This window comes from Adiantum capillus-veneris, chromosome 21 (genome assembly GCF_014529385.1).
Source record: "Adiantum capillus-veneris isolate H3 chromosome 21, ASM1452938v2, whole genome shotgun sequence".
Classification (NCBI taxonomy): Eukaryota; Viridiplantae; Streptophyta; class Polypodiopsida; order Polypodiales; family Pteridaceae; genus Adiantum; species Adiantum capillus-veneris.
In genome coordinates this window covers 77,888,014-77,904,114 of record NC_140951.1, presented here as the reverse complement: position 1 = coordinate 77,904,114, position 16,101 = coordinate 77,888,014, and the positions used below count along the sequence as shown (strand labels likewise).

General features: G+C 43.1%; 1 protein-coding gene across 1 annotated transcript; it reads left to right on the top strand.

Annotated features, from left to right (window-relative positions):
* The first annotated feature begins 9,399 nt into the window (after positions 1-9,399).
* LOC147431195 (mitogen-activated protein kinase kinase kinase 20-like) lies at positions 9,400-11,046 on the top strand. Its single transcript, XM_086494549.1, has one exon. It carries the CDS (start codon positions 9,420-9,422, stop codon positions 10,746-10,748), a length of 1,329 nt encoding a protein of 442 aa, XP_086350675.1. The 5' UTR covers positions 9,400-9,419; the 3' UTR covers positions 10,749-11,046.
* The last annotated feature ends 5,055 nt before the right edge of the window (positions 11,047-16,101 follow it).

Genomic DNA, 16,101 nt, shown 5'->3' with positions numbered 1-16,101 from the left:
GCATCATCAAGTAAACCTGTGCTGATCAAGCTCTTTGTAATTGCGGGAACATGTCTCACATTCTTCAGCGTGAAAGAGGAGCCATTCTGAAACTTCAATTGAACATCTCCAACACCTAAGATCTCACATGTCTACCCATTTCCTAGCCAAACATGATCTTTAGTGGTCACATAAGAGGTAAACCACTCCTTGTTTGGAGACACATGAAGTGATGCCCCTGAGATATAATCCAGTCACTTTGTGCATTTCCATCAGATGCTGTAAGAAGAGCTGAGTCCATTGTATTCTTCAAGAAGTAGATGTCTCCTGACACTAGACTGTCATCCTCTGAAGCAGTGTTTGTCACATTTATTTCTTGAATCTTCACTGAGGACTTGTTCTTCTCACCATGGTCTTCAGCTTTCTCTTTGCCTTTTTCTGCTTTCCATTCTCTGCAGTCTCTTTTCATGTGACCCTTCTTGCCACAATGGTAGCATTCTATGTCACTCTTGCCTTTAGCACTGCGGGACATGCTACGAGACTGATTCCTCTTTCCACCTTTGTACTTTTCTTTGGTCCTTCCCCTGACAACTAAGGTTGTTCCTTTGCCTTTGTCCATTGTCTTTCTATTGGTTTCTTCAGTAAGCAGACTTCCTTCTACACCTGCTATGTTCAAACCATCTTGAGGTGCAGAATTACTCAAAGCTATGCGAAAAGTGTCCCAACTTTCCGGCAATGTGATCAACAGGAACATAGCTTTAACAGGTTCATCAAACTTGACACCTTGAGCTGACAACTGACTGTAGATTGTGTTGAATTCATTCAGATGATTGGACATAGGTGTCCCTTCTTTCATCTTCAAGTCAACAAGCTTCTTAAGCCAGTATACATGTGAAGCTGCACTCTGCTTCTCATAAAGATCACTCAGCTTTAACCATGCTTGATAAGCCGACATCTCGTCTGCTACATTGAAGTAAACGCTTTCTGCCAAAGTCAGCATAATGGTAGAAAGTGCCAATTCATCCATTTCGCTCCATTCATCTTCGTCCATATCTTCTGGTTTTATCCCCTTGAGCTTTATAGGTTTTATCTGCTTCTTTTGTACCAACACGTGCCAAATCTGCTTCTTCCACAATGGGAAATTGGTTCCATCCAGCTTCTTGATATTGTAAAGAGCAGTGTCCTGTGATCCAGCCATAGCTATGCTTCACAGTAGTTTACTTTCATGGGAAAAATTCGGCAGAGTTTCCCTTGTAAACTGACCTCTGAACCAATATCAACCTGTCAAATGAACCAAGAAAACTTGAGATTCTGCAGAAATTTTGGCAGAGTCTCCTTTGTAAAATGGCTCTGGTGTACTAAAAACAGACCAAAAAACAGCTCAAAAAACACTGTCTCTCTGACACTGTAAGCTGCGGGTAAACCTGTCCTGCACCTGTACTGTCTCTCACTATCCTGTCACTGTCCTGTAAGCATAGACTGCGATAATGCCTCAACGGCAGTAAAGCAAAGATGCAATCCCAACTGTCTAACTCACAGTCAATACATCCTAGCTGCCTATCTAAGGGTGCTCGAGGGATCGCTCCAAGACCTGTATCACCGAAAGGATCTCAACATTCGAGAATCCCCGAGCTCAATAAAACCTCACTCGACCCTCAACAAAGGCTGCAGTAAATCTGACAGTACATAGACTTCCCACAAAGTCATACATCCACAAATTTCCCACTATATGCTGTAACCGCTGCGGCGGTTGTTTGCTGCGTGACTCACAGCCAGCAAACCTTCAACAAACATACATCATCTCTGACAATACATTCCATGTGGAAGTACCTACAATGTCAGGATGAAATCTGGAATATCAAGCAGCAAACACAAGCTACCTGATGACCTAGTGGATGTCGCCTACAGTCTGTGTGTAGATACGCCCGTGTCGTATGTGACACGCCTCCAAGAACTGTGAGCCGTCCTTCGATGTGTATACAGCCACAAATCAACACTCTGGGAGTGTCGATATCCTCAGCACCTGCAGTCGTAGGCCGAAAACCCCAAATTTGCAGAGTCGGATCTGCACCCGTCGAGACCACGTAGTCGAAAATGGCCTGCGCAGACCTTTATCGAAGCCGAACGGTGGCCGAGATGACCTCAGAATGAAATTCTGACAACACCGAGCCCTTCGGGCTCGCCCACGAGATTTGGGGCCGTGTCTTCGCCTGTCGAATTTCACTCCAATCTGAGTTGGTGACTCTAGCCTCCTACAGTGCTGCCCCGAGCCTCGATCTGAGCTCTGATACCAGTTGAAGGAGTACGAGCGGAAGTGCGACGAGAGAGAGAGTGCGAGAAGAAGAGCACGACGATATGGTGAACTTGCTCTACTGTAATGTGTAGAGCATAGTGAGTTCTTATTAGGTTTTTACAAAAGAATATGTGTACATACCTGGCGGCCCGCCCACTTACCTGGGCGACCACATTGGGCTTTATACCCCAACATATTGAGCATCAAAAAATAGATTTCCCATGCCTCTAGTAGAAGATCTATTTGATAAGCTACAAGGCTCTACCTACTTTAGTAGGATTGACCTTAAGAGTGGCTATCATCAAATAAGGATAGTGGATGAAGATATCTTAAAGACCGTGTTTCGCACAACGTTTGGTCTTTATGAATATCTAGTCATGCCTTTTGGTTTGACTAATGCACTGGCTACATTCAATCGTCTAACGAAGAAAATTTTTGGACTGTACCGCAAATTCACTGGTGTGTTCTTTGATCATATCATCATCTACTCCAAGCCTTTGGAGGAACATAAGCAGCATCTCCAAGTGGTTTTTCAAGCATTGATGGAGAATAAGCTTTTCCTCAACCAAAAGAAAAGCGAATTTTTCGTTCAAGAGATTCAATACCTAGGTCATATTATCTCTCAAGATGGTATCCGTATGGGTCCATCAAAGTTAGAGGTAATAAAAGCATGGCCTAATCCAAAGAATCTACATGAGCTAAGAAGCTTTATTGGTATGTGCGCATACTACAGACGCTTTATAACAAAATTCTCTCAAGTAGCAGGACCACTACATGACATAACCAAGAAGAACGTTAAGTATGTATGGACTGCTAAAGAGCAAAACGCTTTTGATAAGCTCAAGGAGAAGCTTACCTCCCAACAAGTCCTCATGCTTCCGGGTCTCTCAAAACCATTTGAGGTCCAATGTGATGCTTGTGGTGATTGCCTTGGAGCAGTTTTTCTTCAAGAAGGGCATGCCATAGCATATGAGAGCCGGCGACTCAATATTGATGAACGAATATTGGGCATTTATGAGAAAGAGCTTCTAGCTGTTCTACATGCCCTAGACACATGGAAACACTACCTATTGGGGATTCCAATTATTCTGCGAACCAACCACCAAAGTCTCAAGTATTTCTTGACGCAAACCAAGCTCTCCGACAAACAAATGAGGTGGGAAAATTTTCTTTCGCAATTTAATTTTCAAATTGCTCCCATTTTTGGTAAGCACAATCAAGTGACTGATGCACTTTCACGACGATCAAAAGTTAATGCAGAGTGTATAGATACTCACAATGACCTATCTTCTATGATAGACGAGTATGCTATTGACCCTGATTTTAGAGACATAATATCAGTCCTTGCTATGGGGAAGAAAGAGGAACCATTCACCTTGCAAGATGGTTATCTTCTCCACGGCAATAGGCTATGTGTTACCCACTCCCTTCGTGAGAAAGTTATGTATGAATCCCATGCTCCTCCGTATGCGGGGCATAGAGGTATTCAACCTACTCTTTGAAGAGTAGATGTAACATTTAATGGTCTAGTAACTTGTGTGTAGCAGAAAATAGGATGAACATAGTGAGCATTTCATTAGAATAGCTTCCTAATGAGAATAACAAGAGTGCTTGGGTGGAGAGAGAAACAAAAAGCATAACACCTAGTTAGAAAGCATGAAAAATACTTCAAAAGAGAGAGAAATTAAGCAATTGACAATAGTTGAGGACCAGATTTGCATGGAGCCGGTCCCCCCTCCAAAAGGCTTTGTATTATGGTTTCTCCCATCAAGAGAGACATTGTACAATACAATTCTTTGTGTTCCTTAAACACTAGCTAGTGCAATGAAGACGGAAACTTCATGCACTAAGCAAAAAAACTTATCAAACACAGCATCAATTCCCTCAAGGTCTCAGACCCAAGACCTCACACACCTTCGAAGATGAGCTAGCGGGGTATGAGAGTAGATTGAGAAGAAGAAGGAGTATTCTTACGAGAAAGATGTACATCTCCTCACATAATCACTCATATTAGCATAGCTTAGCTTAGTAATTAGCATGGTAGAGGAGATGAGCATGCATTGAAGCTTGGCTCTTGGTTGGATTTGCATCACAAAGCTAAGAGTTGTTGGTGTAGGCCTCCCTTCTCACAAGCTTGGAGTAGGTGGTAAGCTTTCCATTGAAGCTTGAGAAGGAGAGAGAGTCTTCTTTGCTTCACACATGAGATTGTGTGTGTGTGTGTGTGTGTGTGTGTGTGTGTGAGAGAGAGAGAGAGAGAGAGAGAGAGAGAGAGAGAGAGAGAGAGAGAGAGAGAGAGAGAGAGAGAGAGAGAGAGATAATGCCTTGCAAAAATCAGCCCCCCCTCTCTCTCTTGGTCGACCCCTTTGCTAATTACTCATGCTACAACCCTATTGGACCTCCCTAGCCTCAACCGATGAAAATTAAGCAGCATAAGTGATAGCCTTCTGACATGTGTCCCCCTTTCCCCTTTTGTGAGAGCTTTAGGTAATTATTTAATTCAACTAAACTCTCATTGGACCCCTTTGCCTCCGAGCCAATAGGAATGAGGCAAGCCATTGGGTTGCTGAATGCTCATCGGTCCCCTTGAGATACTGTCCAATAGTCTTCTAGAGAGCTTAATTCCTATTGGTTCTTTTATTAAGTGTTTTTAAATTAATTAAACTAGATTTAATCTAGCCTAAATCTCATTGGTCCACCTCCAAGGCCATCCAATAGGATTTGAGTACACCTTGTGGGCTTCTGGCCTAGGGAGCAGACATGTGTCCCTCTTTCCCCTTGTGTACAAATGAAGCTTGTGAGTGTGTGTGGGTGTTTCTCTCTCATCCCCTACTTCTTGGGCTAGTCCCCTCCTATGTAGGGCTTGACAAGGACTTTTTGGGACACACACAAAGCATCCAATTCCCCTAATGTTTGACCTTTGGACACAACCTTTGAATTTTGGAACCTTAGCATTTTGGAAGTCTTAGTGGGCTGAACCTTAGGGTCTTTTGAGCCCATTGTTGCACATAGCTCTTTTGCAGATAGCCCCCCCCTTTGGATACCTATTTTGCCTCCTTTGGATCCCTACTGTGGCCGGTCTGCTAGCTTAAGCAATATTCTAGTATTTTCTACCTTGTCACTTCCCCATATTAAATGATCAGTTTAACATGAGAAAATCATTTAGGAGAATTAGATATTGATTATTATGACACTAGAGACGTATTTCTATTGGCCTACCATGAAAGTGGACATACAAGAGTATGTTTCAAAATGCGTAGTATGCCAAAAGACCAAATATGATAGAGGGAAGCAACCTGGATTACTCCGGCCATTGCCTATCCCAAATTCACCATGGGAGAGTATATCCATGGATTTCATCTTTGGGTTACCCAAGTCTATTCATGGGAATACGGGAATATGGACAATAGTCGACATGTTCAGCAAACAAGCACACTTTATTCCTGTAAAAAAGACTATTAAGGCACACCAAATGGCAACTCTCTTCATATCACATATTTTCAAACACCATGGATTACCCACATCCATTGTTTCAGATAGAGATCCTAGAATGACCAGTAATTTCTGGAAAGATCTCTTTGAAAATCTAGGAACAAGATTGAAGTTCTCTTCAGCCTACCACCCACAAACGGATGGCACGATACTTGATCTACTAAAGACTTATGTTACAGAAGTAGATCAATGCTCACAATGGGAAAATTACTTACCACTTATAGAGTATGCTTACAATAATACTGTACATACTTCTATAAGAAAGGCACCTTTTGAGATCATTGAGGGAAGACCAAAAAGTCCCTTGCTACTGAAAGTACATGGGAAGATCTTCGCCGTCGATGAGTATAGCCGTGACCTCAAAGAATCTTTTCAAAAGATTAAGGAAACTATATCCATCTCTCAATAACGGCAAAAATATGCTGTAGACAAGCATAGAAGGGCCTTAAGGACGACTATGATTTCAAGAGAGAGGTAATGTCATAAAATCTAATATCTAACCAATCCAAATGATTTTCTCATATTAAACTGATCACTTAATGTGGGAGAGTAAACAGAAACAAGGGTTAGGATATAGATGTGCTTATAGATCTATTTCAACACTGGGCCAATGGTAAAGGAGCCCAAATGAGAAATGGTCTATCAAAGAGCAAGGTTAACCAATGGAGCAAAAGACCTTAGGGTCGTCTTCATTAAAGCCTTCCAAAGGTAGGTGTTAAAAGCCTTAAGACATAGTCTTTAATTTTTACTCTTTAGTCAATTAAGGTCCAAGCAGGCAAGGGGGCAGCTTGCTTAAGCTAGGGCTGTGATTAAGCAGGGGGCCTGCCTGCTTACCACGATCAAATATCTTGCTACAAAGAGGGAGGCGAGCCCTACAAAGGAGGGATGTGTGTAGTAAGTATGCACCTCACCAAGGACCCATACTCTTATGAAAGGAAAGGGGCCACATGTCAAGTGTAGAGGCACATTGCTCAAGAAGGCAAGGACTGTGCTTAAGCAAGGGCTGTGCTTAAGCAAGGGGGGTGCTAGCTTAACCTCACAAGAGGGAAAGAAGAACACTTGTCAAGAGACTACACATCTTGCCCCAAAGGGAGCCAAGCTCTCATTGGCTAGAGGGCTACATGGCCCAATGAGCTTCAAGGGAAGCCTAGGAAAGGGGGTCGACCTAGCTCTCTCTCTCTCTCTCTTTCTCTCTCTCTCTCTCTCTCTCTCTCTCTCTCTCTCTCTCTCTCTCATTTGAGCATCCCACGAACTCTCTCACTCTCATTCTTCCCTTCACACACTCTTGTGAAGCAAGAACTCCATCTCCTTCTCCAAGCTTGAGAAGTTGAGTGCCTACTACCACAAGCTCTTGGCTATGGATGCAAATCCACACAAGAGAATGCTTATGCTTGCTTATCCATCTCTCTAATCTCCATTATCTACTATGCTAAGCTATGCTACAAGAGCTATGAGTGAATATGTGCAAGGGGTTATTGCTTTCTCATAGAGCTACTTCTATTTCTCTCTTCTTCCTCACTCCCTGCCAGCTCTCCTCACCTTTCAGGGTGTTTGAGGTCTTGGGATTGAGGCTGGGCATTTTCCAAGTTCATGCTAATCATGTTTATTGTTGTTGTGCTAATACTTGGTGAGTGAAGCTTGCCATCTTCACCTCATCAAGAAGGTCACAAGGAACACAATCAGTTGTATTGTAAAAAAGTCTTCCGTCATGGAAGAATCTATAATACAAATGCCTATTGGAGGGGGGATCGGTTCCAACTAATCCGGTCCTCTATTGGTGTCAATTTCTCTAAACTCTCACTCTCTTTTACAAGTATTGCTCATGCCATGTTAATGAAGTAATGTGTTAGTGTTTCTCTCTCCATCCAAGCACTTTCTTTCTCAATCTACATCTACACACAAAGGAATGCTCAATATGTTATTCCCTTTCCGCTCCAACTCAAGTTAAAAGGCTAATTCCATTACATAGCATGAGACAAACATACCCATGGGGATTAGAGAAAGGTACAAACCACCATCCAATTGAGAAAAATCCCCAAGTACCATGACCAGATAATCACTTACAAGACAAAATATTTCGCAACTCATAGCTAACACCAGAGACTCCACTTAAGGGTAGTATATGATAAATACTCAAAGCAATCACCCATGAGACAATATAAGAAATATCTATAGCATAAGCATAAACGTGTATGTAGCTGCATGAGGCAATTCCAGCCAGATTAAAGTGACCAAGTGTGTGTGTGTGTGTGTGTGTGTGTGTGTGTGTGTGAGAGAGAGAGAGAGAGAGAGAGAGAGAGAGAGAGAGAGAGAGAGAGAGAGACTCTGTGTGTTTCTGTGCGCGAGCGAGCCAAAGAACGAGATCGTCACAGGGATACAACATAGAAGCTAGGGATACGAGCTTGTCACGTAACTCTTGCATGCCAAGAAAGAAACACACATACATGTTCTTGACCTCCAAATTTTTTCCAAAAAAATAGTAAGTTTTTTCTCACTCATCATGTTTCAACTTGTACAAGCTATTTATCACTTTAAAATAGGTTGTCCATGGACTTAAGCAATAGGGTCACCTTACCATGCTTCCACCCAACTGTAATTGTACCAAATTGCAGAGTAGGAGACGGCTTAAAAACGATCTACGCAAACAACAAACGTAGCTCTCTATAAAACAATCATAACTTTCACTTTGACTCCTATTGGATTATTTTTTTTCACAAAAAGTAAGCTCTCAACAAGCTCTACAACGGTCACGTTGATTTTTTTTTGAAATTTTGAAGTTTAATTAAAGGACGATATAATCCTCCAAAGATAGGGATGCAAAAGAAGAGTTCACTATGTATCTAGTATACATGATCATAGTTTAAACATACGTTTGACTTGTGACTACCCAAAACCCTTAGATTAGGATACAAGGACACTTTCGTTAACCCTTGGACTTAAGGCACAAGAAGTTTTGGACAAATTCTCACAATATTTCCCACATTGTCACTTACCTCAACATCATGAGCATTTGTGAGGGAGGCGCCGCATACCTAGCTAGGTATGCGGTGCCTCTCGAGTAAAAGCTCATGATGTTATGCATTGTATGAAAACACTGAGAAAGACTCCGTTTTCCTACATGAGAAAATTTCTAGATCTTCTTGTGAGGATTTAGACAAAATCTAGATTGGACACTCTTGTGGTTCAATCTCAAACAAAAGGATCAAATGGGTATGATGAGGCCAACTAGGGGCCATTGAAAACACTGAAACAAACTACATGGACGTAACACAAGGGGCTAGCCACATCAAGGGACAAGGATATGAACATATGAGGATTTCTAGGATGGATAGTAATCCTTAAAAGTCTCTCTCTCTCTCTCTCTCTCACACAAAGACACTCGTGACTCAAGGCCAATATATCTCTAGATACCTTCATTGATTAAAGGTAATACTCGAAAACGTGGATTGGCATAACCTCCAATTTTGATAAAATAGGGGCTCCAAAGAATCGGCGCTCATTTAATCACCCTTCTTCTATGCCTTGTGTAGGGCGACCACGAGTTTCGCACAAGTTCTTTAACGTTTTAAAAACCATCCTCGAATTTTAATTCGTCACGCGTGTTTTTTCAAGAAAAGCAGATCGCTATATTCATCAGCTCTGCAGACGCAGAATTTGCATGCACTGTTCATTGCCATTTGAAGCGGACGCTGAGAGGGGCAGCACGCCCCAGCGGGCTGTCAGCCTTCAATTAGGCTCAGAGATCCACACCCGCCATCGCCAGATCATGCAGACCCGAGCAGAGTGCAGCTTCCGCCCCGTCCATGGATGCTGGCAGAAGCAGAGAGTACTGGGCCGCGGCGGTTGCAGCACCGTTTTCCTCGCCTTGGACCAGAATTCGGGCCGCGAATTCGCTGTCAAGATCGTCGTCTGCAGCCCCGCCCATGATGATGATAATTTGCCTTTGCGCGGCCGCGGAATCCCCGAATCCGACCTTGACAATGAGTTTGCCATATTCCAGAGGGTTCATGGATGTCCTCACGCTCTCAAATGCCTCGGTAGCGACACCGACATGGATGAAGAAGGCAATCCTATTAAGGTTCTCTTTCTGGAATACATGGATGCAGGTAGCATTCTGGACATGGTTCTGGATCGGAGGCGGCAGACGACGTTTCACTCAACCGGCCCTCTTCTTTCTGAGGACACCATCAGATTCTTTACTAGCGCCATTCTCGAAGGTATGCAGGAACTCCATCAGCAAGGTGTAGTCCATGGTGACATCAAATGTGCTAATGTGCTATTGCGCCGCTGCTGCCGCCGCCGCCGTAAACCCAGCTCGACGCCGCACGTTTCGCACCCAAACAAGTCCAGGGTGATGAAGAAAGGGGCTGAAGCAGGCGCAGGTGAATATGAGGTAAAGCTTGGAGACTTTGGAGTTAGCAGATTGTATGATTGCCGCTGCATGCAGCAGAGACGTGGTTGTGCAGGTGCAGGTGCAATATGTAATGAGCATCAAGCAAAGCCAAGGGGGACGTTATCGCACATGGCGCCGGAAGTGTCCGGGGGGCGAGCTGCGGAGCCGGCATCGGACGTGTGGAGTCTAGGTTGCACTGTTGTGGAGATGATGGAAGGTGTGGGGCCATGGGGCATCGGAGATGAAGCCCTCGCACGACAACGGCTGGCCGTAGCGCCGCATCTACCTTCTTATATGTCCAAGGTTTGCAAAGACTTTGTGCGGCGTTGCCTGGTAAGGGATCCTAGGCGTCGCGCAACCGTGCGCGACCTTCTTAAACATCCATTCTTGGTCAAAGGCAAGCTACGCCTTTTTGCCATGGGTGCCAATTTCAGAAAATCACTTGTGAGTACTCTCAATTGTGTTCACCCTAGTATTCATCATCAAAATCTTGTAGGTGCTAACAAAGCCAATGGATCAATTCGTAGCACCGTCATCAAAGGAGGGCGTCGTCACGTAGGACGTCCTAATAATGGGGGCATCGTATATGTATGACTCATCACATAATTGTTTCATCATGATTACTGTCATGTGGTGTCCATGTTGACGTGATTGTGGTGTCGATGTGGGCAATCATTAATGGGGTGGCGTCCCCAAGGCATGATTGTGGAGACAAGCATCACATTGGTTGGATTCAAAAACTGTTGCATCATCATCACCATGGTGGTCATCAACATTAATATCTAACCCTCTGTCACTCAAAGCTAAATTTCAAATTAGGTGGGATTACACTAAACACAGGTTTTCTCTTGAGCACCCATGTCATATGCGAATAAGACGAGAGAAATTACCATATCATTTTCATCATCCAAGTGTGGTAGATAGCACCCCCATGAACAACAAGCCTTGAGTTCAAGGCCTATTAGTTGAACCTTTGAGCTCAATCTCTTGCGATTATTCTTGAGATGTAGTTAAAACTTCTCTCTCTATCTCTCCTTTCATCATATACTTGTGTTTTTAAAAAAATCTATGGGTGTAGCTATGAGTGAAAAGTTGAATCAAATCTTTTAGATTGATTGCCAGACCCCAAACAAGGAAAGCTCATTATGAGTGTATGTACTATCGCTCGAAAGAAACCTTTCTTCATACTTGAAAAACTTACTTGTAGAAAATTTTAGAGGTAAATTGACATCAAAAGGATTCTACACAAGATTTCTCCAAAATTTAGAAATTCTCTATCCTCTAGTTCAAAATTTAGAGATAAATTGTGAAATTAGTACACTTTGAAACTCTGAAAATGGTTACCACGGTCTTTTACCTCATTTTGTAGAGAGAGAGTCGAAAATGGGGTGGCCAAAGAAGAGACAGGAGAGCGGGAGAACATTTTTTTCACTTTAAATATTAATGTAGTTATTATTGGGATAAGCCTTAGCTTACAATAGGAGTGAGAACACTCCCTAAAAGCCACGCATGCACCATTTAAGTGCATAGTCACATTTTTCCTATGGAACCTACAAAGCCTCATAATGCTACTCATTCCCTAAACACATGCCACACACTTGATGGCCACATACCACTTGTGGTAGCTCACATGACCCTTGCCATCACCTCTAATGGTGCATATCCCATCCAATCATTGATTGCACTTCTCCACATTGAGCCTATAAATGGCCAATAGCCAAAGTTGTAAAACTCTCTCTCTACTCTCCAATTTCCAATCAATCAATCAAGTATTATTCTACATTGTGTAAAAGAGTTCTCACTCTCTAATCTACATTGTGTATTGAGTTCGGATGATGATTCAGATTGAAATCAATCTCATGAGAGCAGACGTGGAAAAAGAACTTGTCAAAGCGAAGGAGGCATGAAAAGTCCAGTGGTATAACAAATAGACATCAGAAATGCAGAAAAGGATGAGGACAAAAATAGAGGTAGCACAAGTCCTTGGGAGAAAGAAATTGGATGCAACAACCAGCACTTTGCGGTTGGGAAATCAGAGATGGAGAAGCGTATGAATGAAAAGGATGCCTTGATTGAAAAGATCAAGAGAGAATTTGCAAAGTATAGAAGTAAATGAAAAACAGTTAAAGATGACCAACCCAAAGTGATCGAGAAATTGAACAATATCAAAGAGCAGGTAAAACCTAATAAGGACGAGGAGCAACAAAGAGCACGGGAAGCTTTCTCGTGGACAGATAGGCTCTTCTAAACTCAGAAGAAGGCGAACGAAGCGAAGAAGTGGATTGAGACTGCAAAGAAAGGAAAAGGTGGAATGTCTACTACCACACTCCCATCTACCATCATTAAGTTGACCCTGGAGGAGGAGCAAAAGAGGAAGATGAGAGCTCTTCATGTACGTGTCACTGGTCTCAAAGACACTAACAATGTGGAAGAAGAAGTTAAGGAACTTTTAAAACGAATGAGCATCCCCAAGCCTACTCACATTGGGGCTTGGAGAGTGGGGAAGAAAGAGAATGAATGGAAGGATGGGACAGGTAGCTCCAAAGAAAGAGCGTTCATTATTGCTTTTGCACAGTGGATTATGTTTTGGCTCGGCCCAGTTTTATACCCTCTTTTCAAGATTTTACAGTCGGGGGCCCATGCCTATCAGTATAGCGACAGATCATGCCCTTCTCATGTTTACCGTCTCTTTTCAGTTCAGCACAGCTCAATTGACACAAACATCCACACATACCCGATACAGTTTCACATGAGAGACTATTTTTGTCTACATAGATGGCATATACAGACGCTTAGCTATTGAGGAGCCAAGACGTCCATCAGAGGAGCTTACCCAGGTACTGATAGAGATAGTACATGATGCAGCAGCAGCAGCAAAGGCATACCCACACAACTAGCCTGAGCACATATGCCGTTATGGGAGCATGCCCCAGAACAGCTGGTATGATGAGGAGTGTAGAGAAACGAGATCCACACTTTAGAGAGGGGTGTCTTTGGGAGTCATTACTCAAAGACAATCACAAATTTCCTTTCGATGGCTTGTGCGACAAAAGAAGAGGGCTTATCTAGCTCAACTAGAGAAGGAGTTGTATAAGGCTTTTTTGAGCTAAGACTCAGGTGAGGCATGGAGATTCTTTCATGAGCACTCTCCTCCATCGGCGATCACATCCGCTGAGACTTGGGGTGAGTACACAACATCTCTTTACACAGCTCCAGGGACAACCGCCTCTACCAGACTCCCCAATGCCATGTTTAGAGACTTGCTTTTTCTTTACCAAACACTGAGATGGTGAAGAAAGCTATTGATAGGATGAGGACTAGGAGATCATATGATCATGATGGATTGGTAGCGGAGCACTTTAAACATGCCCGAGATATGCTTGTCGAACTTCTTGCATCGATGTTAAACCGAGCCATGTGTGAGGGTTTTCCTGATACTTGGAGTATGTCATGTTGTGCTTATTTTCAAGGCAACAGATCCAATGATGCCTAGGAACTATCACACCATTATGATTGGGCACACAATGGTCAGGTTATATGATTCTATTCTTGAGTAGCAATTGAGTAGATGGGCAGAGAGAGCAGGCATATGAGCATCAGGACATGCAGGTTTTAGGAGAGTGTTTTCCACTCTTTATCACATATTGACACTCATAGCTATTATTGAGAAGGGCAGATCACATGGTAGGAGGATTTACTGTACTTTTGTGGACTTCTGCAAAGCATTTGACACAGTCTCAAGAGCTCGACTGATGCGCAAGTTACAAAAGATGGATGTACCCACAAAGCTAATTTGGGGGATCATGGCCTTGCACAGGACAATTGTGGGTCAGGTCCACACCCCTAGGGGTGTTTGAGCTTTTTCACTCCACTATTAAGGTGAAATAGGGTTGTCCACTCTCCCCCACTTTATTTGGTATTTATGTGGATGAGGTTTCTGATTACATTGAGAGGAGAGGTGACAGAGGAGTGCAGTTAGCAGGGACTTGGATCTCATTGCTACTATATGCAGATGATACCGTGCTGATCTCAGATTCACCAGAGGGAATGCAATGACAATTGGATACATTGCACACCTTTTCTAGTGATAGCGGCTTTATGAGGTGCAAATTTGGGGGCCATCAGTCGACCTCCATAGCTGGGATGGCAATACGAATGGATGTAAGTTCATGGAGAGGCCTCTTGTCTCTATGATTTCTCGGATGATTAGGGCCAAGCCCTCTGTACCACATGAGATTATCCGTGCAGAGCTCGTTGCTCCACCACTAGTCATCGAGGAAATCACCAAATCCGTTTTTTTCATGCACAGTATCTGGGATCTCCCAAGAGTGGGCATGGATACAGCCAATGCGGGTGCTTGGCACGAAGATGGCTTTCTAGAGAGAGCATCTCCTTGAGCTTACAAAGGACGGTTTTGGGATCAGACCCGTCTACATGGACACTCATCTATCCCAGGGATTATGATGTGCTATTGGACAGATGCGCACATCGTCACATCAATTAGAGATTGAGACTGGTAGATTTAGAGGTGTAGTAATAGAGGCCAGGATTTGTCAGCTATGCCATATAGAGCCAGAGACAGAGTTACAGCACATCTGTCACCGCCCAATCTACTATGAAATACGAGACCGTTTCCACTACCTATTCACAGAGGGTTTTGGACCAATGGCCAAAGTTATGAGATATCACGATCAGAGATGCCTTGGGCTATTTTTATTGGAGTTGTACAGGCATAGGGAGAGCCCCTTGAGGAGACGAGACAGTAGGAGACACTCACAGAGGGAGATCACCGATTTTTTTAGACTACATACGTGACATTTAGATGAGCAAGCATCACAATAGACTCCAGAGTCCACCTATACAAGAGGTACATTGATTGACAGGTCCACTGAACTTGGGAGATTCAGACAACCACGATTGAGAGGGTCATCGAGACATTGATGGAAGCTGCATCAGAGGGTCCAGACTATTTTGGCCAGACATGGGAGATGCCCAGTCAGAGTACTCACTGAGGAGGACATTGATGAGCTCCACAAAAGACTGATGCTAGATATCATAAGATACGATCTTGATTCCAGCATCTCAGCCTTTCATTTCATTTCATCCCATTCCATTTTGTTCCATTTCACTTTAGCTAGTTGAGTTTCAATTTTTCAATTTTCAATTTGTCAACCTTTTACGCAAACATTGTATCAGATTCACCATTTGTAAACTCTTTTGTCTCACAGGTCACTTTGGCACACATGTATATCATTTCGTTTCATTTCTCTCTCTCTCTCTCTCTCTCTAAGCACTAAATCAATTCATAACTCCTTTTCTTTTTTAGGATTAGGTTAGTATAATTCAATTCTAATCATCTCTACCATTAGGTTTGGGCAAGTCTATATGGTCACTACCCTAACCAATGTTTAGGGATAATTAGATTGAAAAATTAGATTGCAGGACAATTCTTGCTTGATTGTATTGGATTATTGTTTCTTGCTCTTTTTGCTTTTCTTGAGTCAAAATTATGTCGCTTGAGACAACAAATTGAATTTAATCACCACTTTGCTATGTGTGTGTGTGTGTGTGTGTGTGTGTGTGTGTTCCCCTACTGAATGCATGTGTGTGGCCTAGAGGACAAAAAGGGACCCTTTAATGTGTATGTGTGTGTGCACGCGCGTGTGCTAGCACTAGCAATGTGTGACCTTGAACATAGTTTTTCTAAATCCCCTTTCTTGATAGTCTGTTGAGGCAGTAGTGGGAATCACTTTAAGCAGAAGTTTTTTTCTATTGTCGAAATTTTGGATGCTTTGACAATGCTATAGCCTACTACAAACTGTAGACCCTCACGCTACACATGATTCAACTTTGGCTTTAGAAAGTGCTGCAAGTTGGGCCTTCTTGTTACCATCAAGCTACTTGCATAACCACCGTTCCACCACGTGCTAGGTCCCCAAAGTGACCC